This window comes from Micropterus salmoides, unplaced genomic scaffold, assembly GCF_014851395.1.
Source record: "Micropterus salmoides isolate LMB-PRFRI ecotype aquatic unplaced genomic scaffold, ASM1485139v1 Ms_hic_scaffold_9, whole genome shotgun sequence".
In the NCBI taxonomy this organism is placed as follows: Eukaryota; Metazoa; Chordata; class Actinopteri; order Centrarchiformes; family Centrarchidae; genus Micropterus; species Micropterus salmoides.
This window is the reverse complement of record NW_024044681.1, coordinates 9,823,266-9,848,425: the sequence shown is the minus strand read 5'-3', so window position 1 is coordinate 9,848,425 and position 25,160 is coordinate 9,823,266. Positions and strand designations below refer to the sequence as shown.

At 40.5% G+C, this 25,160-nt stretch overlaps 1 protein-coding gene across 3 annotated transcripts in view; it reads left to right on the top strand.

Moving 5' to 3' along the window:
• dbn1 (drebrin 1) overlaps positions 1-25,160 on the top strand; it is a 148,770-nt gene that overhangs the window by 67,402 nt on the left and 56,208 nt on the right. The window contains exon 1 of one of the 3 annotated variants that reach the window (XM_038709615.1): positions 898-978. The exons of the other annotated variants lie outside the window; for them this stretch is intronic. Within the exon in view, the coding sequence (XP_038565543.1) occupies positions 959-978 (20 nt within the window). The 5' untranslated portion in view covers positions 898-958. Of the gene's footprint in view, positions 1-897; positions 979-25,160 lie in introns of those variants that run through there. 3 annotated transcript variants of the gene reach the window in all.

Here is a 25,160-nt window from a genome sequence, read left to right as displayed (position 1 = left end):
ATTTATCAACCAGTTGTCCTCACCTGCCTCCTGAAATGTGATTGGTCAGTTTGTTAGAGATGACGTTGGCAAACATTTATGAATGATTATGCAGTTATTACCTGAGTAAGGCAGCCGCTCTGGCAAAAAGAGAGAAATACTGCAGCATCCGGCAGGCTTCAGGCTCTCTAAATGAATTGATAAGATTAAATAAAAAACTGCTGGTTCTCTGTAAAAGATGCCAACTGGACTCACACAATGCTGACTCCTCCATAATGAGTCTGCTTGGCCTGAAGAACAATCGTTTTCTGTTAATGAGAGGAAGAACCAACTGTCACTGCTTCATTAGAAACTTAATTTAATTTAACTTATCGACTAGAATTACAAAGTCTCTGTAATGGGCTTCAAATATCCGGGTGGTTCGAATGGGGGATTTGAATTAAAGCTCATCAGGTGGACAACTGTGGATTTCTGCCCATTAAATATTTGATTAAATTCTTTATCTTTTGGTTGGCCAAATGGCCAAATTCATGACAGGAAAGAAGTGTGAAATATTATTATGACTTAGCATCTCTTTATTATGAGAAATCTATGAGGCGACAAATAATAATTGAGATGCAGAAGTCGTAATTACAACAAAAATCCATTTGTTTTCCACAGACCTCTGACCAGATTGTATTTTCAGATTTGGGGGATTTAAGCTTCAAGGGAAGTGCATGGTCCCTGTTGCCTCAATGTCTTGTTTTGTTTATTTCATGATACAAGTGAGAGCGAAATTCCTTGAGTAAATGTATAAATGAACGGTTGGATACTTGCTTACTGAAAGTCAGCTGCGTAATATATACACTCTGTGATAAAGATAAGCAAAGCAAATGTTTGGTTACAAGCAGAACGTTGTGACAGAGTTCATGTTTTGGTTTCATTCAACTGACTGATCTTCCTTCTCTCTCTTCTCTCCCATGTTTGCCGTCGTCCTGTGATGCTGTGTGATCCTACCAGGTAAGAAAGTTGTATTATTTTGTACAAAAACACACACAGAAACACCCACACTAAGTTGCAGATGTGAGAAGTTGACCTTTCCTGCTTGTGTTTGGGTGGAGCCCAGCTGAAGCTTATCGCTGTCATAGCTGAAGATTACATCTGGGGGTCTTTGAAGTTTGGTGAATTCCAGTGAAAGCTGAGGGTGTGGTGCTGTTTGGACGGACCAGCTTCAGTGGGCTTTAATCAGGTTCTGCTCTAGCTGCTGCTGTATGATAGAGAAATATTATGTAACAGAAATATTTTGAGGTAAACACACACAACTTCAGATTTCACCCTGAGATACTCAATGAAATATGATAGGAATAAATAAGTAGTAGAAGCTAATAAGAGGCCTTCACAGGCCTGGTACTGCAGCAGTTTCATGTTCTTCTGCTGCTTAGATCTTATTTTCAGGTTATAACTACAGGTTGTGAGCATTAATTAGGCTGTCACTCAGACGTGTTGTGTTCCTGCTTTCTTTGCAAACACTTGCTGAGTCTGGAAGTTATTTTTAACTTGTGAAAAATGCTGGAAGCTTAATGGTGATAAGTGATTTGACAGGAGAAGCCATGCCGTATGTTCTGTGCACTCCCTCAAAAGTTTATGCGGCTATACAGATACAGAGAAAACCATGTGGGGGACAACAAGAACTATGATTGGTCAGCTTGGGCTGCTTGTATTTACCCTGTGCACATTTCTGATGCAGGTAGAGATTGTTCAGAGAGAAGAGACAACATGAAGCAATGAAAGCAGCTGTTATCGTCTCCTTATCAGTGACACATCTAGCAAAGCCAGCCACAATGTAATATAGGCTAACTACAATAAACTTGTTCATACCACAAACGTATCCATCAACATTCGCAGGTGTCGGATTTGCGGCAGACAACCGCAGAATTATGCCTATAGCTCACATGAGACACCACAGCAGGGGAAGGCATGTTGGAAACGTTGTCAGTCCGGGAAAAACTCGACTTCACGAAAAGCAGCTCAATGACGTCACACAAGAAAGGCAGCTACAATAGAAGCACACATTGTAAATGATAAACCAGAAACTTAAAAGGCAACAAAACGTATATTTGCCTGTATTTTATTAAAATAATACATACAATCATCTAGTAAATCCTGTTCTGCATGTAAATTTATGTAGAAATATTTTGCCCGTGTTATCAGGTTCCTGGTTACAGTAAACAAATCTCTGAGTCATCTTCTCTGCACAAAACGTAATCAGGAAAATGTTAAAAAAGGGTAAAAAAGAATTAGCAAGTAGAGCCTACAACATTTACTGACTTATGAGGATTACCAACTGCATGCAACGTAAATTTATGTCACTTTTTGTCATTAAACTGTTCTTTTTAATTAACACCAAGCACTGCTGGGGGTTCAACTGTGTGCACACCTGACAAAGAAACATTAGCTTGTCAAGAACAGCCATGTTTTTAGTTTACTTTCGGCATCATGCGCCATCAAGCACCTGAAACGCTTTGAGGTCGGAATCAGAAATTTCAATTTCATTCAGTCTGGAACGCAGCACAAGAGCCATCATCATCATCATCATCCATCATCCACCACCACCGATGACATGTTTGGTACTTGAAGGGTTGTCCCATTTCAGATTTCAAACGCTACACAAAGTGTACACTCAAAAACAAGGGGGAGGGGTAAAAATAAGGTATGGGATTGTTCTTTTAATTTAAACAATTTATAGCTCCTCCATTTTCCATTATAGTTTCTCTCAGAGCTAGACTCTCAGCACAGTGGGGGCGGAGCTTCATCACGGGGCCCACCTGCGTTCGTCTGCGTCGCGGGTCACGCCTGCCTAGCTGATCGCTGTGCTCACACCAGAAGTGTCTCTCCGAATCTCTCTGGAGAGAATACGCAGCCATTTTCAAAATAAAGTAGCCATTGCAGACTCCCGATCGTATATCAACAATAATAACAATCAACAGAAACAGTTTAACCACATAGCCTACTTAATCATAGTAGAAGGTCAAAAAGCAAGCACTAATCACTGAATCAACAAAATCTAAACGTGTCAGCAAAATCAGGCAATGCTTATTCTGAAATGCTCCCTGTGGGATCTGCAGATCGGAACAAAAGCGGGTCACATAGAGCTGTGAAGAAGCTAGTAGAAGCACAAAAAGGACATATTAAAAACAAGTCATTAATGTGAGCAGGCTGCACGCTCCACTGCTGAAACATTAGGCTTCCAGTGGAAGTTGAGGACAGAACTAAACCGCGGCGCACACGCCACCTCTGTGAGTCCGGGGTGAGCAGCCTAAGTCCGTCCCTCAGAATTCCGACGATGCATGGCGGTGAAGGGAGTTTTGTTAAAATTATTTGTTTGAAATACAAAATTGACTTCATGAATTATGTTTTAACATGTCTGCTTAGAATGTAGTGTTTTTGTTGGTAGTTGTCATTCTTGTGTCCTTGGGCAAGATACTGAACCCCGAATTGTCCCTGGCGGCTGTTCCGCCGGTGTATGAATGAGTGTGAATGTTAGTTTCTGTTTGAGCACTTAGGCTCAGTGTGTGAATGGTGAATGCAGATGTAGTGTAAAAGCTTTGAGTGGTCGAAAAGACTAGAAAGGCGCTATACAAGTACGGAGCATTTACATTTACTACTGAAACCAAGAATGAAGTGCCTGTTTCATTTGATAAGAACGGCTGCATTCATCAATTTTACAATGGATGATACCTGTAAGCAATTCTGTTGTGCGGTTGTGTCTATAAGTAACTGACAACACATTTGCGACCCACGGAGCGGGGCCCCTACCTAGCCAGGGCCATGGGTCGGCCGCCCCCATGCACCCACGCTATCTCTGCTTATGCTCAAGCCTTATCTTCAGCTCGCCACAGAGGCAAGTTTTAGAAAGGTCTTGGCTTCTTTCTTTCTGTGGTCTCAGTGTTCCTGCTGCTTTCTGCTGTGATATTTACTTGTTTGCACTCTGCGTCCGTGCTGCAGTATTTTTAAGAGTCCGTCTCTCCTGCCGGGTGGGTTATTAAACTGCAGCTCTGTTCACCAGTATCGACCAGAAGACACACTACCAGCTGCTTTCAGATTCTGTGGCTTTAGAAGCAGCAGGAGTGTTTATTATCTCTGCAAGGATCCAGTACTTAAAGGTCCAGTCTGCAGCCCTGCTGGGAACACTGGGAGACATATTTTATAAAATGGATCAGGCTGAATGTCACAGCAAAGTACAACTGGAGGTTTCTGACTGATGTGGAGGAGGAACTGAACAAACCCAACAAGACAGTATGTGGATGATGAAATTCAGGAGAAAGCAAATACATTTTTAGACTAAGCTGCAACTATTTATTATTTTTGTGCTAACCTTTCTTACAGGTTAGCACACTTCAAAATACTTTAGAAGTAAATGCAAAAGTGATTCACAAAAGTAATGGCAATAGACGATGTAATAAAAAATAAGAACAGTGAAACAACGCAGAGACATGCTCATAAGGTTTATAGCACTTCAAAGTGCTTTACATAAGACATAAGGTCCCATGGTAGTCAACTGGAAAGGGAGGGCCTTTTATTTTGGAAAAATATTGTACGGTAGTCAACGTCAAGAGACAACAAATATTTTGATCTTGTTTGAGCCCTGAATTACACATATGATGTTTGTCAATATAAAAAATCTATTTTAAAGTCAAGAAGTCATAATTTGTTGTGATACTGTTGAGGTATCAGACTGTGAAAATACATAATTACAAAGACCACAAACCTAAAATATGCGTACGTGACGTCGTAACTGTTTCTGTCAATGACTGAAGCTAAAGTTACTGAAGCTAACATCAAAAAAACTTACATGAGAGGATGATGTGATAAAAAGGACCAGGAGTCGTTGGATAAAACATATCAGGTGAGATATATTTCTGTGTGGAACATAGCTGAGTTATCTAGCTAGTAGCAACCAAGCAATGAACTTTAGCTAGCATTACCGCGTTAACATGTTGGTGACGTATATTGTGTGAGACGACAGATGTAGTTCATTGAACGGGTTTCACACAAAACGACATGTAACTTCACTGATTTACAACAAACTGCGACTTTCTTGAATTGCAAAATTATATTTTAAATTGACCAACATCATATGTGTAATTCAGGGCTCAATTCTAACAGGATAAAAAGATAAGTTGTCTCTCGCAATTGACTACCATACATATTTTTTACGAAATAAGGTCCCATGGGGCGGAAGCAAGTGACTTAGGCTCTCTATTGAGACAAGATATTAAAGAAAGTCACATAAGTAAAGTAGAGCTGCAAGCAGCGTTGAGCGGGCCCTCGCCCCCTTGCGTGCCTCGGGTGCAGCGACAGCTGGGACTGCTCTTGAGGGATCGATGCAAAAAAAAAAGAAAGTTTGGTTGAGGTGTCAGTTAGTTTTTCAATTCAAAGGTGACTTCTGGTAAGGTTTAGGGTATAACTCTCAAAAAACAGCTTCCTGTTTAATTTAATAATTACTCACCAAGGCAAGAGCATTTGACAAGAACTTTGAGATGGATGCGGTCAACCTGTTATCAGGAGCATAGATGCCTCACTATGGACATTATTAAAAAATATGAAAGAGGCATAAGAAAAAAAATTTAAAACGTGTTCTTTCAAGATGCCAGTAAGTGGCGCTATCACAATGACTGGAGATTGACATGTAAGTCTATAAAAGGTTCACTTGTGAATTTTGGGACAGATCTGACCATGTCTAGTCCATTTATATGCTTCCTCTTACATAGTGTAACATCAATTCAATGGCACGCCATGGACACACTGTTTGTTCAATCAAAAAAAGCTTCGCAATTTCAAATCGCAAGGCTTTTAAGATGGCGCTACGATCAGGTTAAAGCTCTAGGAGGAGTTTATTGAGCCCCCTGGCCTTACCCCACCCCAGTCACTGCAGAACATTGGGTCTCCCACCATTCCTGAGGTGTGTGCAAATCTTCGTGTGGATTCGAGTATCCTAAGACCATGAAAATGTTTTATTTATGGCGAAACATCAAAATAATGCCACGCCGTGGCCATGCCGTTTGAGCAATCAAAAACAGCTTTGCAATTTAACATCGCAAGGTTCTTAAGATGGGGCTAACCACATTTGAAGGCATTTGAGTAAAAGCTCTAGGAGGAGTTCGTTAAAGTACGGAGCCTGTGAAGGGGGGAAAACACTTGTAAATAATTCAAAATGGCCGACTTCCTGTTGCGTTTAGGGTATGACTCCAAGAGGGTTATTTTTATGTCTGGAGAAGATACATCAGTGACTCACGTTTCGTACAGCTTGGTACAACATACGGCGGGGCTTCTTTTTTGAAATTTTGTAGGGGGTGCTATTGAGCCAATTTTCCAGAACCACGCCCCTAAACCATATCAGCCAATACAAACCAATCGTTTTGACGAGCGTGCACAAATTACATCAAATTGAAACGTTACCAGTTTGAGTCTGGCAGCAAAATTTTGTGGATGTTTGAGCATCATAAAGGCCTCAAATATCTGTTTTAAAAATTTAAAAGGAAGGAAGCGCAAAATGCCTCACTTCCTGTTTAGCAAAATATCATAAAAAAAGCAGAAATGTGGACTTTGTAATGAGAGCAATTATCCCACCACATCTCATTAAGATCAAAGAAACTTTGTCCAAAACCTATTGTTTGTTTAGGGGCACTATTGAGCCCAATGGCCTTGCCCCACCCCAGTCACTGCAGAACATTGGATTACCCACCAGACCTGAGGTGTGTGCAAATTTTCGAGGAAGGATTCGAGTATCCTAAGGCCTTCAAAAATGAGTTCTCCGGGGAGAAAAAAAATACTAATCTGAGCAAAAACAATAGGTTTTGCCCTAAATGGTGCCCTAAATATTAGACAAATACATAAAAAGATAAAATCCCACCTAAGGATGCTAAGAGAATGAAAGGGTTGATGTTTTCCATTATTTCATATTGACATGCTAAAACTGTTATCATCTCATCAGATTGTCAGTATTTTTCAGATGGTGTATATCTCATTTTAGAATTGAAATGTATGTTACAGCTCAGCCTTCGTCCAGCAGACCAGTTTAATGAAATTACGTCTTCCATTTCAAAGAAAGAAGGGGACACAGATGCCCTCTGTTGTTTTTCTCCTCCGAGCAGCAGCAGCAGCGGGACCAGCCATTTAAGTCGAGCCATAAACAAAGTTAACCGAGTTAAAAGGCAGGCCTATATTGACAGCGCCAATCAATACCTACCCTGCACTCAGCCATGGAGGGAGGGAGAGAGGAAACTAATATGAGGAGAGAAATGTCATTGCTGCTTTAGTGTGTGTACAATATGTAAACATAAACACACCATCCAAAACATCTTAAACTGGATCCAGTTTATAGAAAGCCTGATAATAACCTTATTTATTTAAACCACAATTTTCACAATCAAGATGGAGCTACTGGAGGAGTCTGGTAATATTATAAAGTTTTCTTACTGTCAAACAAACAGTGATAGTATCTACTAACGTAAGTATTTTCTGTGTATCAAAGCCTGACATGTCTTCTTCCTCTGTGCTATAGAGCTTCATTGTTGTCCAAAAAAAACAACAAAAGAAAACATAACATGTTCCTTCATGACCTTCATAACTACTCACTCGAGCACCAAATGAAGATTAAAGGAGACCTATTATGCTTTTCAACATTTTATGAATTATCTACAATGTTACAGTGTTGGATGGATGTTCATGTTAAACATGGCCAAAGCTTCAAATAGGGCTGGGCAATAAAACAATAATGAGAATTATTGCAATATAATCTTCTTCAATAACAATATAATAAATGTTCAATATATCGTCAATAAATATTTGATTTAATTCATTTGAATCAAGCACAAATTAGCTCTTAATTTTTCAATTTAAATATTTATTTTGTTGATGAAAAGGGACTGATAAAAGATCTATTAATCATATTTGTTGGAAAAGATTTTTATCATAATAGTTTTAATTGTTCTACCTCAGATTTGTTAAGTGATCCGCTGTTTGAACTGCTTTTTCTAACAACGCTCAGTTCTACAACACACGGAGCCAGATGGAGCCAGATGGAGCCGGTGTTCCATATATGGTAATTTGCTCCCACAGCAACGGCACAGCAGTCTGCCTGTACCGCCCAGCAACAACAACAGCCTGGTAACATGCTTCAGGTCTTGGCCTATCAGAACAAGACAGTGGGCTTTGAGACGGGGGGGGCCTTAAAGAGACAGGAGGTTCTACAGCTTGTTTCAGATCATAGACTGTATATAAGAAGTGGACCTAGTCATCGTGAAGTCACACGTTGGTTTGTGGACTGCCGTTTTGAAGCCTCGAGTTTGGCTGATAGGATGGCGCCATGTTGAGTTTTTTGCAACGAGCGTCACCGGACGTGACCGTATTTGGACGAGATGGTGGAGCCTAATGGCCGTGTGTGGAGCTAGCTCTAGCTTGCTTAGCTAGGTGCATTTGTCATTTTAACAGGGCTGATAACTTTGTCTAGCAAACAACAGGCTTAAAACTAAATGTACTCACCAGAGAAAGCGAACGGCCGACTCCTAATAATTTTTTACAATGGCGCTGGTTAAATTTACACAGTGGTATGAGTCACAGGTCGCCATGGTAACAACTTGTCAATCATAGATAATCCTGCCCTGAAGCATACTCTGTTTCCTGATCTATGTTCCTCTAAATGGAACCATAATTCACTAAATGAACATCATGCTGTGTTGAAGAAGACTTGAAACTAGCGACTGAGACCATAAACTAATTAGGAAAGAGTTTACTGAGGTAATAAATCAGGTGAGAAGTGGCAACATTTTACCATCATTTCTAATGGTACCACACTTGGTGGTCGCCCCCTGCTGGATCAATAGAATGCAGGTTTAATAGACTTCCACATTCGACAATGTTCTCTGACCAGAAGCTTCCCGCTTGTTTCAGACAGAGGCTGAAATAAAGGCCCACATGAAGAGCCAGTATAAGACAGAAAAGATTTTTTTTGAACTTTGAATCATGCAAAGCTGCCATACAGGATTCACAGAACTACAATATAAGGTACGCAGCAGTTCCTTGTATACAACAAAAGCACTTTGGTAGCCGGTCAGAAGACTGTATTCAACCACTGTAATCATCATAGATTACGCATTGTTTGTAAATTATTGTTGACTTAATAATAAACTGCCATTTCAGAGATGGATGTTTGCTTGTGTTTAATTTTGAATATTCATATAAAATGCGCGAACATGCTGTAGGTTAGTGAAGCCGAAGGTAATGTTGTTGAAGTCAGCTGCTAGCCAAAAGGCTAAATGGAGAGCGAGGGAGAGAGGTGTATTTCCACAGCTGTAAGTACTGCCATTTGTCCTGGCTGTGTCACACTCACAGTTGCAGAGAACATTGTCTTCCGTTGTAAACTTTGTGCGACCAGCAAAAACAACCGCAAATAATTTTGTATTGAAGCATCTACTAAAGCAGCACAGCAATGTGAAACTCCGGCAGCTGCTGCCAGTGATGCATCCACTTGGCAGGAGAGAGTGGTGTTAATCAACGTTTTGTGTTTTGTAAAAGCACTGAATACTTCCCTTATAAATGCATGTGCAAAACAGTTAGTTCTGAAGTAGAGACAGATGATTTTAATTTATCTCAGTCAGTGGCGCTAAAAAACGTTATATGCTTCGTAAAAAATCATCATCAACACATTCTTGGTTTGGGTCTTTTCATGGGATTTGTTGGGCCATAGAGAAACAAGATGGGATTTTTATTTATTAATAATGCTTGTTCCTCCCTTAAAGATTAGTAGCTGGGATAAGAGAGGAAGATGTTAAGGAAGATGAAAGAACAGAATCATTAAGTGGAAAAGCAGATGTAAGGTAAGGAGAAAAAAGCAGCAGGAATGGGGAAATGGGGAAGGTTAAGCAACAAAAGGGAAGGAAGAAATAAAAGAGGAAGTAGTAAGGCGAACAGGAGTGATGGTGGAAGAGGAGGAGGAGGTGGAAAGCGGATATGAAAGCTCTCCACCTGTACAAAAGCTTTTAACTCTGGCTGAAAGTGTTGACCACGGGGGGTCTGCCTGTCTGGTCCTGTCCTCTGTGCTGCTGAGCATAGGAAATGGACTCCCAACACCAGCGGCAGGTTTCAGCCAACAAAAACACTGGCAGCCTCTTTTCATTCATCCTGAATCCTGCGTCACAGAAACTGGACTGCAGCTGAGTCCGACAGAGAGAGAGAACAGGTTCATATAGAGCCTCAAAGTTCAGGCTGAATGCTTTTACACCTCTGTTGGTTAACTCCACTAGAAAACAAAACTATTGGGTGGATTGGCTGGGAAGCAAACTTTGTTATTTGCACTAGTGGGGCGCAAAAATAAATGTTTGTCCTCAGGATGACACCAGAGGAAAGGTTATGTTGTTACCTAAATCATGTCAAAGGTACTGCATCCAACTCCAAGATGAAGCTAGGCTCAGCAGTAGCCTGATAATCAGACTGATTTTCTCTTTGTTTTCACCTCCTTCTTCAGTCAGACGCTGTGTTGATATAAGCTGCTTTCTGTTTTAGCAGGGCATTTTGCCCTCACCAATCAGAAGTGACCAACATATCCATCCTGTCGACTCAGACGCTGTGGTCATGGTTGAATAGTATGTAGCTGCAGTACTGGAGGCTGCAGTTTCAGGACCGCAATTCTTTCTAGGACCCTTGTTTACTTTGATACTGCAAATTAGCTGGCTAGCTTGCATTGCCCCCCGAAGCCAGTTACCCTTACCGTAACCATCACCGAGTGTGTGCCTAAACCTAAGTTAGTGATTATATGCATTTCGACCGGTTAACCCTACAGCTGCGCACATCAGCCTCACGTTGGCCGTGCTAGCAGACAGGGTTAACCTTCTTCGTGTTGCTGTGCATTACCACTGCCACTCCACAAGATGGCGGTGTCGCAAAAGAACTACAGTGAATGAATGTGATTCATAAACAAAGAGAAAGGGCTCTGATGCTAGCAAGGCTATTTTGCTAACCTGAAGCTTTTGTTTTATTTTAATTGACTGAAAATGTTTGAGAACCACTGACTTAAGGCTTGTGTCCACCAAAGCGTTTTTTGCCAGCTGAAAACACCAGCTGCTCTTCTGAAAACGCCTAGCTGGGAGCACTAGGGTGCGCTATGGAGCCACAGCGTTGATGTGTTGCGAGTAGGCTACCTAATTTTACTGGATGTAAAAATGTCAACACAAAGTAGAGTACTTGCTCTAGCTCTTGCTGTGCACAAAGAGAAGGCTGGAGCTTGGAGAGTGAGGGTGTTCATGAGATTTTAAAGCTTCGGTAGGCAATTTATTTCAGAAGCATTTTGACAGCATCCCGACAGTAATCAATAAATCAATTGCTCTGACACAAAAATTAATCTGTCTGTGCATTCACCCAGCAAAAATGAATCCAAGTTGTGAATATTGTCATGTGAAGTCCATCACTCTCTGTCTGCTAATTTATTACAAACTGCTACTACACCTGCTTTTAGAGTTTGTAAATGATGCTAAGGGGCTATGACAAATTAGAATAATTTGTGTTCCATTTTAATGACAATACACACCAAAAGACGTTGGATCCAGTACATTGATTCAAGGGAAACATGAGGATGAGCAGGAGAGGGTAGTAAATGTGTCAGCAAGTTGTTCCAGTAAATATTTTCATGCAGAATAAGCTGCCGCTATGTATTACAAAAAACAGCAGGTGGTCCAGTATCTGCCTGTAAACCTTCTCCCTGAGTGTTTACACTGGAGGGTTTTCACTTCCTTTCCTGTCGCCTCTCTCTCCTCTTTCTCTCTGTCTCACTGCTCATGTGGAAGTTTACTATGAGCAATATGTTTCCAATGCTAAGCTTTAACTGTGGCTTTCTGCTTCCATATCTGTCAGTATTTAGAGAAAAAACAGAAAAATATGATTCAGCAGGAATTAATTATTTTGGTGCTTACATAACACAGAATATGCCTGTTGAGAAACACTATTTTTAGCTACCGCTGACTCCATCACCGCCTTCCTTCCTCTCTTACCCTTCTCGTGAGCGATGACTTTCATGTCAGGCTAAATATTGAAAAAGACTCTCCATCCCCTATCATCACTGGGCTGCCAGGACAGTGTCAGCAGCAGAATGATGCATCTATTTCAAGCTTGGATCATCCTGAACAAGAGGATGATCCTGCTCCGTCTGTTTTGTCTTTTTTAAAATATATTTTTTTGAGGGAATACACTTTTTTGGCCTCGCTGTTTCTCAACAGCACCCTTCTTCACACACCAGGCTACCATGCAGGACTGGCAAAGCTTCTATCAACATGCACGTTTGAGGTTACATGCTACAGTAATCCCCCAATAGAGATCTTAAGTCCCTTTTCCACTGGATGGTACCAGCAATACTCGCCTCGAGTTTTTAGGTTTTCCATTGGGCAAAACTCATGAGCAAACTCACCATTTTTAAATAGTTCAACCAGAGATTGCGAGATTGTAACGGTAATCTCCGTACTTTATTATTTTAGCCACATACCGAGAATCAAAAACAGCATCCCTTTGGTATCCTCCATTGTCCTACATGTGGAGAGGTGTGTGGGTCACAGCAGTTTTGTATGCCGTCACTATGATGACCAGCTACATCCTTTGAAGGCGTACTTTATCTGCAAAAGGAAACTATATCTGCAATGGGAAACGGAGAACGAGGCCACAAAAGCAAGTTGAGTACATGCGAGTCGAGCTGGAACCAGCAATTGGTTAGGGCTTTTTAGTTCTTCAATGTTCATTATCTTCTGGTACTGATCAGTTACATTTCTGTTCAGTATATTACTGAAATAATTTGAACTGACTGTTGAATACCTCTGCCGTTAAAGTAAACACCTACCCCACAGCTTTAGTTTTCTATAGAGTTTATATAATATGTGCGGGAAAAGGAACGAAATAGTGAAATACAAATGCCGTTTTCAAGTAAAAGTAGAACTGCTGAAACATTTGTCAGGTACGGTCAGCTGAACTTATACATCACAGATATGTCATATAGTAACCAAATGTGCAGCACAGAAAATCAGTAATATCAAAGATACAGTATGTTGCAAGTTTATTTTTCAACTGTAAAAAGTTTTAAAATTACCATATCTTTGTCAAACATCTGTAATAATAACGAAATTTAAGTTATCCTTATTGATAAATATTTGTTATATCTATATCAAGTATTAGGAAACCTGAATATTGACAAATATGTCATTATTGGATTTTTTGAAAACTCTCAAAAATCCATGTATCATCGACCTTAAACTTTCTGTATCTTTATAGCACTGTCTTCTGGCTACTGGGTAAATCTTTGGAGTAATCAAATGAAGGAATAGAAAAGGATTTGTTTTTATAAAACCTAGATGCACAGATTGGCTACAATGATATTCCAGCCAAGTCCCACAGATATATTTCCATGAACAAGAAGAAGATAGAAGAATAATGTGGATTTGGCTTTATCAAAATATATCTGGATTGAAGAACAGAACAATGTGGACAATTGACCCTTTGCTAAGCCACGCCATGAACATGCAGCTGGCCAATCACAGCACAGTATAGGCCTCGCTCTAACTGAGATCTGACACGTTCATGGATGCGCTCCTTTGACTCTAACCTTCGTTGGATGAGTCATTTTCTAGCTTTCTTTTGCTGTATTTTTCCAAGATCTGGTCAAATGCTGTTCCTGGGACACTTGTAAGAGTTACAGCAGCTACCCAGAGAGGTTAAAAGGAGAAGTGTGATTTGTTCTCTTTCCAAAACCTGAAAGAAATCCAGAAAAATGCCGGCTGTTCCTAATGTGATGTTAGTTAGTTAACACTAGCTAACTTTCTACTGTATGTAAAGTTATAAAGCCCCACTGTTCTTTTTTTAATGATTGTTATAGTGAATAGAGGCCGACCCAGCTGTACAGGAACAATGTTGATCCTTAATTTCAGGTAATATGGTGGTTCACTTTTACTCTTTGACCAGTAGGCTTTAGCTTCTATCATTTGCCATTTTTCCATTACCACTACCAGCTCGCCTCGCCTCGACTCGGTTTGGTCGTGTTCCATTTTCCATTGCAGATAGTACCCTTCAATGTAGCTGGTCGTCATAGCGACGCCGCACACAGCTGTCTCTGGATTAAAGTTAAAACGTTTCAACCTTCCCCAGAATGTAAAGACAGATAAGCGGTATGAAAACCTTCCAGCTGTGTTTTCCTCTGCCGTTGTTGCTGCAGCGGTCTGTGTGACGGCGGGAGCAGAGGGCTCTGTGAGCGAGCGGCTGGCCGGCCTCACACGCCACTCCCTCGGGTTGGCGCAGGCTTCCCCCGCCGCCACTTGCGGAGCTCCTCAACTCCGAAAACTCGTAAAACTGCCAATATTCTTAATCTGAAGTGGATTTAGTGATGAAATAACGTATGAAAATTGTAAAATATAAAACTTGCTGTTGATGGCCTCTGTCTGGTGCAGCAATGATGATGCAGTGAATAGTGACAATTCTCTCTGACCAATCAGCAGTCTGCTGTGTTTTCACGTCACATTTTAGTATCGCCTCAGCTCGCCTGGAACCTCGACGGAGGTGATATGAAAAAAAAAGTACCTTGAAGCAGCTACAGGTACAACTTTTCCACAATGGGAAACCAAAAATTTTCATGTCAGTTTGAGTCTGTTTGACAGCCTGAATACAATCCAAATGCATGCTCACTTTTTCCAAAAATTAGACAATATTTCTCCGGTGAGTGCAGTAATAGATAGTGGCAGCGCCGTGATAAATGTCCGTCAGCTCCGACAGTTTGTCAGACTTAGCAACAGTAACTAAGGGGCGTGGCTTAGCAAAGGGTCAATTGGCTCTGAGCCCAATCCCGATTCCACAGATTGGCTCCGGGACATTCCTAACTTAACCGAAATTACAGTCATATTTATCCTGCTGCTGAAGAACAGTATAAATATACAAGGTGTCCAGCTAATGACATCCACAGCATGACAATTCCAGCACTACACCAATGGCACCATTTTTGGGTTTACTGCTGAGTCGTCTACCGAAGCCACAGCTTGATCAGCATTTAATTAATCATCCTGAAGTTATTTAACTGTAGAAGGTGGGTTATTCACAGCACCGGTCATGATTCAGAATTTCCAGTTACTGAGCCACAGATGGTTCCTCTGGGAGCAACGCAGCACTGGGAAAATATCCAGGAGCACCAGTCACCACACACTTTTAAAGCATTTGTCACTCTTCATTGTTGAGTAACGTCTTCTCCTGAGCTGTGTTAATATAAAATCCCCCCTTTAAATGTATGACTTTAAATACAAAATGTGCTTTATGTCAAATATATTAATAGCACAAACATACACAGACTCACACCTTGAGGCGTAGAGGCTGAACCCCCAGCTGAGTTACGTAATTGGAGACTGGGCCCATCTTTTTGACAGTGTGTGTGTTTTTCTCTCCGGTGGGCAGAATGTCAGAGTGCCTTCGCTCTCTGGCCATTAATTACAGCTCTTCACCGTCTGCGTCACCTCGAGACAACAACCCAGCGAGATGGCAGGCTACCACAGCTCCTTCTGTCTCTTCTGCTTCTTTCTGCTTTTTGATAGCCATCACTGTCTTGTTGTAACCTTACACGGCTTGCACGCTTGTTGGCATACCTGTGAGAAACAGAATGAAGAGAAACACGTTTTGAGGGCAAGACACTGGTTCAGTTGCAGCCATTTTGTCTGTTGCTGGATGAAACACGGGATGTGAAATGGTTTATTAACTTGAGAACCGACATTTTCAGTTTTACCACCATGGCACTTAAGGCTGATATATAGTTCTGAGTTGAGTCCACGCCATAGCTTATGGCGTAACACAGTTAGCTACGGGAGCATGAGCATTTATACTTGTGCCCGTGGCATAGGCAACATAGGTGGTTACCTAGGACGCAAAAAGTCAGGGGGAGCGCGAATCAACCGGTGATTTTAATCAGTCCAGAGTCCAAAGAGTGAAGGAACTGGTAGAGTTTTGCAATAAAACTGAAGCGCAGCCTTGCTGTGTTTGAGACTGTGTGCTGCACTTTATCGCAAAGCCGCTAAAGTTAACGTGTGTGGATTTGTGGTGAGATTTCTGCCTGATCAGTAGTGTTTTTGGTTGGTTTCGGTTTCCTAAACTGTGTCGGTCAAATGGTCTAAACCACAACCAGCGAAGAAATAACCTAATGCACTGTGGAGTAAAGGCCAGGTAGAATTAAAAATATTATGAATTCATTAGTCTCGTAATATTGCAATTTTTTTCTGGACCTATCAGAGAGCACATACTGTATATGGGAGAGATTCTGAACGTGCAGAAAGTTTTGAAAACCTGCAGAAACACAGGAGATATTAAAGTCCAGGAGTGGGGGTTGGGGTTATTTCCCCAAAAAGAGACTCAAAAATTAGAAAAGTTCATCTACAAGAGAAAACATATCATATAATCAATAGCTACAGAATGTCAGAGAGCCTTACTGCATTATATTCTATTAATTTTTTATATTTTGAATTGTCACCTCCCACCTAAATATTGTGTTTCCAGTTACGTAGATAAACCATAAATTGGTGCAGAAATGTCCGCCAGAATGCAGGAAATTAAACAATGCTTTTAATGCTTAAAATCTCCTTGGGGAGGACCGCCACACCCTCCTCTTCATTTGTCCCCTCCACCATTGAAACTAAACCAATGCTCTTGCATTTCAGGAAAACCACCCCATATATTTACTACAATGCAAGAAAACAGTATCTGGGTCGACTCGCAGTTTATGGGGGGGACACAGATCCCAGTTTCAGTTTGGCCTCCCAGTTAGGCTCTGATGTGGAGGTTGCCAAGGCTATGGGAGGCTGATCACACTTCTTCATTAGAGATCACGATTATTGACTGTTCAGCTATGATGCTACAACTGTGAGTTTGTCTGCTGAACTTTTTAAACAATTCCTGAGGAGAAGAAGAAGTGATACCCCAACCACTGTGGTGGACTTTTTAGGATCCGGGCATCTTTCACATCACTGTAATATTCACAGCACACACTGCGGTTTGACTTAGTCCCACGTACACCGTCCTGCTAACCCCAAATACTCACTAGAGCACCAAATATGGATTTATCCACCACTGAAAATATGTCCCAACAAATGCCTCCTGTTTGAGTGATGTTTGCTGAAATACTACAGTGCCCGGCTGTTTTAGGGAATTTACTGAGCCTTTTCATTGCTTTATTTAACCACTCCAGTGGTGCCCGGAAATCCTGTTGGCGTTTCACTCGAAAGGGAACTGTGTCAAGTTTCAAAACAATGAACTGCGAGGAAATTTTGGGATTTGACCCTTTAACAAAAGTCAGGGTGTGTGTCTTTATGTTCTAGAGGGATGAAGATGAATTGAGATTAAACATGCAAAGTCAAAATATAAACCACTTTACTATTAAATCCCCAAATTGACCTGCAATAACACCACCATTTTTTTTAGATGGATCCAAATGTATGAACACATTTGATATCAAAATCACGACAGTAATGATAATATTAGTACTGAAAAGCTCGCATGCATAATACAGAAAAGACAAAGGTGTTACAACACAAAGGAGAATGTAAAACCTTGTTCATTCCACCTCTTCCTTTTCCCATATGTAGCTACCTCCCACACACACACACACACACACACACACACATTCGTCATCCATGTGCTCATGCAGAGCAGCTGTATCCAGCCTACAGACACACATGTGTAGGTCCACTTTGGACAAAAGCTGCTACTCATCTCTGAGCCACTTATACAAGAAAGATACAGTTTTATCATCGTCCAGGTTTATTTTTAGAAACACACAGATTAATCTGCAGCACAGGCTCCGAACCGATCAGCTTTCACAAGTAAAATGATATCAGTAACATGTTAGACAGTTAATATAATTAAAATACAGTTTGGCAACATTTTTATTTAAATAAAAAAATGGCCTAATCAAAAAATAAATAACGATGACTGCAAATCTGAGCAAGCACTGGATGGCAGCTTTTAGTACATGACAGACACATTTCAATCGCAGATCCTTAAATGCCTTTTTAAAAATTGTCAAGCAGCCAAGAGAATCAACCTTTAAACAAAATGCCACAAAATTCATCTTTAGAAAGAGGATTTTCGGTAGAAGTCTTTTGTGACCCTTCAGTAGATAGTGAGTGCACCAGTTATGTGTGTGTGGGTGGGTGGGTGGGGGGGGGGGGGGGGTGCAGTTGTTCCCTGGAGCTTGACATCATTTCACTATGTGGTTTGACAGAAGGCAGGTGGAGACAGGATGTCAAAGCCTTATTAATGTAGGAAGATCATATCAGTCTTGTCACGGATCTAACAGCCACATTTGTATCCATCATGATGGACCAATGCACAAATGTCTTTGTGCTGATGATGTCTAAATACCCCAACGAAACACAGAGCAATAAAGACAGACCTGATTGAACTTTAGAAATTTAGTAAAATTTTCAATCAAAGGGAATTTGTTTCTACATTGAAGTTCCTGCGACAAAGTCAACTGTCTTGTCTCTACACCAAAACACTATATAAAAGAAATGGATATACTCATCGTGCCCTCTGCTTTGCTATAAATAATATCGTCCTCAGTGGAGCATTTGCACCACAAGACATAATCGTGTTTTTCTGCAGTTTATTCAGTTGAAATCCTTTTTACGGGGGAAACTCTGGGGAATCGGATGTCCGTTCTTTTCCAGCCTCTCGCTCCAGTTAAAGCTGCGTAACATCTACTGTATGTTAAATATGTTTATGGAAATGTATTTTAATTTGCCCTTCCTGCTGCAGTGTGTGAATGTGTGCAGGCACATGCCATCATGACCTACTTCACATTCAGCATCGGCGTTCAGTGTACTCGTGTGTGTGTGTGTGTGTGATGTGTGATGTGTGGGCTACTTTGGCACGTCCCTGTCCGTCCTCGCATTCACACCGGAAATTAGATAAAGACAGAAAGAGACAGAGGATGAGGGGAGGCGCGGTGAGCAAGAGATGGAGATATAGAGAAGCAAGGAAAAAGGAGTGTGTGTGTTTTTAAATAGTGAGAGAGTGAATTAGAGGCAGAGAGACATAAGAGAGAAAGAGAGAGAGAGAGAGAGAGGCAGAATGAAAGGTTTAGCTGGCCGACAGCTCACACTGACACGCCACCACAGACCTCACAAGTGTGTGTGTGTTCACAGACATATCTGTTTGAGGGTACTACACACAGCCAGATGAGCCCTAACCCTTCATACAGTGTCCAGTATAGATTACCAGAACAAAAACGATCTGTTCTGTTACACCAATTTATATATTAATTTTACTGGATGATTTAAATCTGCATAAAACAAGAAAACTGGTACACATGTGGTGCAGCCAGTGTTAATTAATCCACCTCAGAAAATAGTCCTCAGTGGATGAACTCTGGCCTCCTGTTTGATAAACTATACAGCTGTTTTAGGAAATGACTGAACCTTTTTTTTTTTAAATTAAACTATATATTTGTGAGGTGTTTTTGAAGGTGTACGTCTTCGGTGGAGGCCGTGGAGCTGACAGGAAGTCAGAAAGTTTAGAGAGATGGACTAACACATTGTTGGTTTTAATCTTTTAATCTGATTTGTTGACAATAGGGCAGTCCTAAGGATTTACAAAGTCGAATGAGAATTGTCAAGTCACATGGTAGCTCCGCTTTATTCTTGAGAAGCCGCCTTCCTAACGCGCTTTAAAAACCTTCATTAAAAGCTTCTTTCTTTTCACATTTTTATGTACAGCATTATATGTTGATATTTATATCATAATAGGCTGTATATTAACCTTTTAGGACTTAGGGGTCAGCCCTAGTTGGCAATAATACAAAAAAAAAATCGAGTAACACCAGCATCCTTTTAAAAGATAATATAAGTTTCAGGCAGACAAGCAAACCAACAATAACTGCTATGTAAATCCTAATGACAAAGAGCATGCAGCATTTTCATTCATTCACAAAGAATGAGGGGCTGAGGGAAGTGTAGAAGCATAAAGAACTCACTGAAAGAAAAGCATCAGACTACTGACGATGACTCATTGAATGGGAAATTAGCAGGGTTTCAGTTAATTATAATAATGATGATGATATTGTTTCTTAATTAGTACAGAGGGCGTCTCTTTCCTCCTACTACTGGAGGTGACTGGGTTAAGAAGCTCAGCAGTGGGGCAAAAAAACACAGGAGAAGAGTTGTGTAGTTTGAGTTGTCAGCAGGACCCAAATCACAAGACACCTTGTCAGATTTATTGACTCAAGATTATGGTTTCATGGTGTGGAGTATTGTACAAACAAAATATACAATACAATCATAACAGGACAGTGGCATCTGGCAGGAATGAAGTACAACAAAAAGTAAAATATTCCTCTAAAAGGTACCTAATTTACAAATAACCTTTGGCAATAATAACAACAAGTTGATTTAAACATAGATGGATGATTTAGATTAAGTTTCCCTGTAAACAATAGAATAGAATAATGAACCGTTAGGGCTGCGACGATACTATATAATAATATGACTTTTATTCAACTGCAAGTCACAAAATGCAAAACAACGCAGGTGCTTTTTGAAAGATTGCTCTGAAATTCATTTTTTGAGTGGCAGGCAAGTTTTTTTTTTTTGTCTGCCACTTTTAAAATGTATGCTCTAAATGAAGGAATAACATTCAGTTGATTAAAGTTTTCTGTTCTCTCCCTCCATTATATTCTGTTATTTTTATATATTTTGAAATGTCACGTTCTTTCACATAAGTAAAATCATTTCCACCATAAATTGGTTCAGAAACTTTCACCAGAATGCGGGAAATGCAGAGGACCCCCAGACCCCCCGCTCATATATCTCAGCATATCTTTAAAACACTGTTTGAGGATCTTTTTGTCTTGTTTTTTATTAACCTAATGCCGCGTATCGTGATGTCTTGTGAGCTAAGTGTCTCGTCACGACCCTAATCTGGGCCCCTTTGACCCCGCCACTTTTCAACAGAAGGTGAGAAATAACGTCACGTTTTTATAATATCGTGTGCACGCCTATTAACGCCTAGCTGTGTCATGCCGTGTGGATGGTGTTCGTTTTGTTCTGAATACCATATGTTGCCTGAGTAAACAGGAGCGTTTTGATAGTGAGGCTGATGTGTGACGTCACTGAAACAGAGGGTCTGAGAGACATTTACTGACCAGCAAAACTCAGCAGGAATGTCAGAAATGATTCTTGACATTTCACTGCTGCACTGCGGGTCACGAGCAGCCAGTCTCCCGTGTTAATACCGTGGATATCCTGTGTCACTGTTGTTTTACTTTGAGCTTTCAATATTAGAAAAAATATTAGAGAAGACGCCATTGGTCCTGAGTGACTTGCCACCTTTGTGAGGGTGTGACAGCAAAAGGAAAAAACAGGATTGTTATCATTTCTATCCTCCAGGATTGAAAAAAGAAAATGCTCAGACGTGCTGCATTTTCAATATAAGTGGTAAAGTAAATGTTTACTACAAACAAATGACAATCAGCACAGGAAGAACTCAGCTAAACAACTTGTTTCAGGCTCATACATCAGTTAAGAGAAAATGTTTTAGAATAGAAAACTTGTGTACGTTTGTTTTCAGTGGCCTGGACTATCTCTGCAAACCATCAGGTCCCAGTTAAACGTCCCCTCGCCCGTCCAAACATTCTCTGTTTTCCCTCCTGTTTACACTCGTCCGCTGCTCACATGGCAACGGGCCCAACATTGTGCTGGACGCCGTGTTGGTCAGTGCTGAGATCTGATTGGTGCAGAGGAGACGGCGGCTCCACAGCCACAGGAAGTCCATTGTAACCCGTCCAGCGCACAAAGCAGGGCTGTGAAAAGCGGCTGTGGCCTCCATGCAGAGTCCAGGCAGTAATGACCTGCCAGTGCCACATAAAATCAAAATAAAACAAAACCAAGCCAGGAATGTATCCCCGTGCTTTGTGAATATTGGAAAACAGGTGAAAATCTGATTATACATACTTTGGATTGAAAGAACATTTAGTTGCTTAAACACGATTACTTTCAGTATAACACTCATTAACTCACTCAGTACATGTTTTCACCACCGAAGCATAATAGTAGCACGCCAAATGGTGTCTTTTGTAAATGTCCCAGATGTAGTGAGCACACATGAGGCTGATGGGAATTTAATTTATTTTGAATGTCTCATACATTGGACGATACGTGACCTGCTGGTGACGCTCACCCAAGTCATTAGGATATAATCACCACTGACATCCGAACCTATTTTCATGACAATCCAGCCGATAGTTCATGGAAGCAACAGACCAGATGAAAAGACTGGTGATCACCAAAGTCAGTAGAGCTCATCGTGTGGGGACTCAAGGGACCTTTCTCATTTCCCAAATATGTGCCTCCTCGAGCCTGTGACCCGGAAATCGATCTCAGCGCGCCATCTTGAAGGACACCTCAATTCCTAAAATTCACCTCGAGGATGGAGGAGGCTTCCCGGAGGTGCTATAAGCGAGGATACACTTTGCGGAAGTCTTTTCAGCCGCTGTGATGTTTCAAAGAGGCGTGACACGCAGCTGGACCAGGCCATGACCGGAGCTGTTGTTTTCATAAGTTGTATCAGTTAAGCCTATTAAAAATGATCATATGCGCCATCAAAAGTTCTGCCTCATAACGTCGTTCTAACCGCATTCCTTAATGTCATTTAACTTTGATATCACTGATGTTGTTGAATGTGATGTGTGGATGGGCAGCAGGATCATAAAGATGAACACTGAATAGCGGCTGGCATGATGAAGCGTCTCCCCAGAGACGCTGTGCGCATTTACGCACGAGCCACAGCAACATCAATTAATATTTAAATCACCCGACGCGCCGACCGGATCGGTCAAGATTTAATGTTAATTCATGTTCTGTGTTCTTCTACACATCCAAAAGGTCTCACACACAGTCCAGGATCATACAGAGAAAGTGTTTGCAGTAAAGCAACCGTCCGCCTGATCAATCCTGAGCTCCATCTGAGCGTCTAAACATAGATTATAGAAGCTAAATGTTAAATTATGTTTCCTCTGTTTTCTCTGTCTGTTTATTACAGCAGGTTTTTTGTTTTGTCCCACAATTTGTGCTCTGACTTTACGGATGGAAATGCTTAAATGACTGACAGCAGCCTCTCTAACCATCCATCCATCCATTGTCAACCGCTTATCCTGCGTACAGGGTCGCGGGGGGGCTGGAGCCAATCCCAGCTGACATCGCATAACTTTTAATGACTACCAGAGATTGTTTACTGTAACCAGTTACCTAAAAAGATTGACAAAATATCAATTTACACGCAGAACAAGTTTTACTATTTGATACTAGTATGTATTATTTTAATTTAACACTATACTTTGCCTTTTAGTTTATTGTTTACCTTTTACACTGTGTGCTTCCATAGGAGCTGCCATTGCTGTGTGACGTAATTCAGCTGCTTCTCGTGAAGTCAGGGTACATATTCTTTCTCTGAGTTCACATGTAGGACTTCAGACTTCAGGTGGCGTTCCACGGTACTTTTTCTAGTTGGAGGTTGGAAATTTCCCAGTTCCCAGTTGCCTGGAATGCATCATTAGCCTTAGCTAGAGCCAATAAAAATACAATCAGTCAGAACTAAATACTCGCCCCCTGATTTACTGAGCCAAAAAAGACTGATCGTCTATTGGCCCAACCCTAGTGGGGACCAAGAGCATTTGTACAAGATTTTATGGCAATAAATTCAATAGTTGTTAAATACTTCTTGATGGACAACAGACTAACAGAAATCCCACAGAAAGAGAAAAGCCTGGCCATAGAAAAGGGTCGCCACAGATAAAGCTGGTAGAGACAGAGCTGCACTTTCTAACCTCATGCCCGAATTCAAATTTATATCAGACACACAGAAACTCCCCTATTTACTGGGAGAAATGCCCAAATGTCAAATAATTGCTGCAAAATATATCTCATCATGCCATGAACTGAGGACAACCAGTGGAAACTTAGACTAATAAACAAATTATTATTATTTTGGTTGTTTGATATTTTAGTAATTATTGTGTTTTTAAATCTTACATTTGATAGTGATTTTTTTTTGTCTTTTTGTTAATGAACTAATTAATTAATTTATGTTAATGATAATAATAATTAATATTTTTTCCCCCATTAATATACACACACATACGGTTTTATCTGTTCTTTTTATTTTCATTTTTTAATATATTATTATAATAACACACGTTACTGTGTCATTTGCTCATTTTTATATTATTATTGTTTTTTTAACACACACACACTTACTGATTTATTTGAATCTACTATATTACTTTCATTTTCTAACATACTAACACACGCTTATTTTTTTCTTTATTTACTTTTTAAAAAGTATTAATTTTTACGGAATTTTTATATTATATTTTTTATTATTATTATTTTATTTCGTATTAACACACACAAACACAACTTTTGCTGTTTTATTTCCTTATCTAATGAAATTAATTGTCCTTTATATATAGCTTTGGCAATATTGTTGCTATACATTCATGCCAATAAAGCTAATTTGAATTTGAATTTGAAAAGAAGCAGCGGCATCAACGTAAATGCAAAAGTAAAAGTAAATGCAAAAAAAACAAAACAAAACCTTAACAAAGGTCAACATTATGTAGCTTGGATGTGCAATAACTTGTGGGAAAGGTTTAATACAGTAATTTGTGCTATTGTGATATTGTAATGCAAAACTTTAAAGGAATGAAACTCCTTCTATCTAACTTGAGAAGTGTGAGACTGTCCACCGACATCCTGTCTGCACAATGTAAGCGGAAAAAGTGCCAGCACTGTTATACGTTCCCAGCGCAGCATAAACTTTTAAACTGTTTTTCATTAGTGACTCTGCAGCATCAACCGCCACAACTTTGCCTCAAGCGTCTTGTCAGCATTGCCACCTGTATGCAAACTGCCGCACCCTTTGCACATGTTGAACTACCCCCCTCTATACTATTTTTAAAGACACACTCTTACTGCTCAACCTCGAGCAGAAGCTTTAGCAGAGAATTTGAACTCATCTGTCAGGGTATTCTGACTATTTCTGGAATAATGGGCCAGTATCCTGACTTCTCCCTTAGGCACTTTTGCATTTTTCAGTGTAGAGGAGAGAATGAGTAGTCTGAGGATGGATGAGTACTGAATGCTCAATGA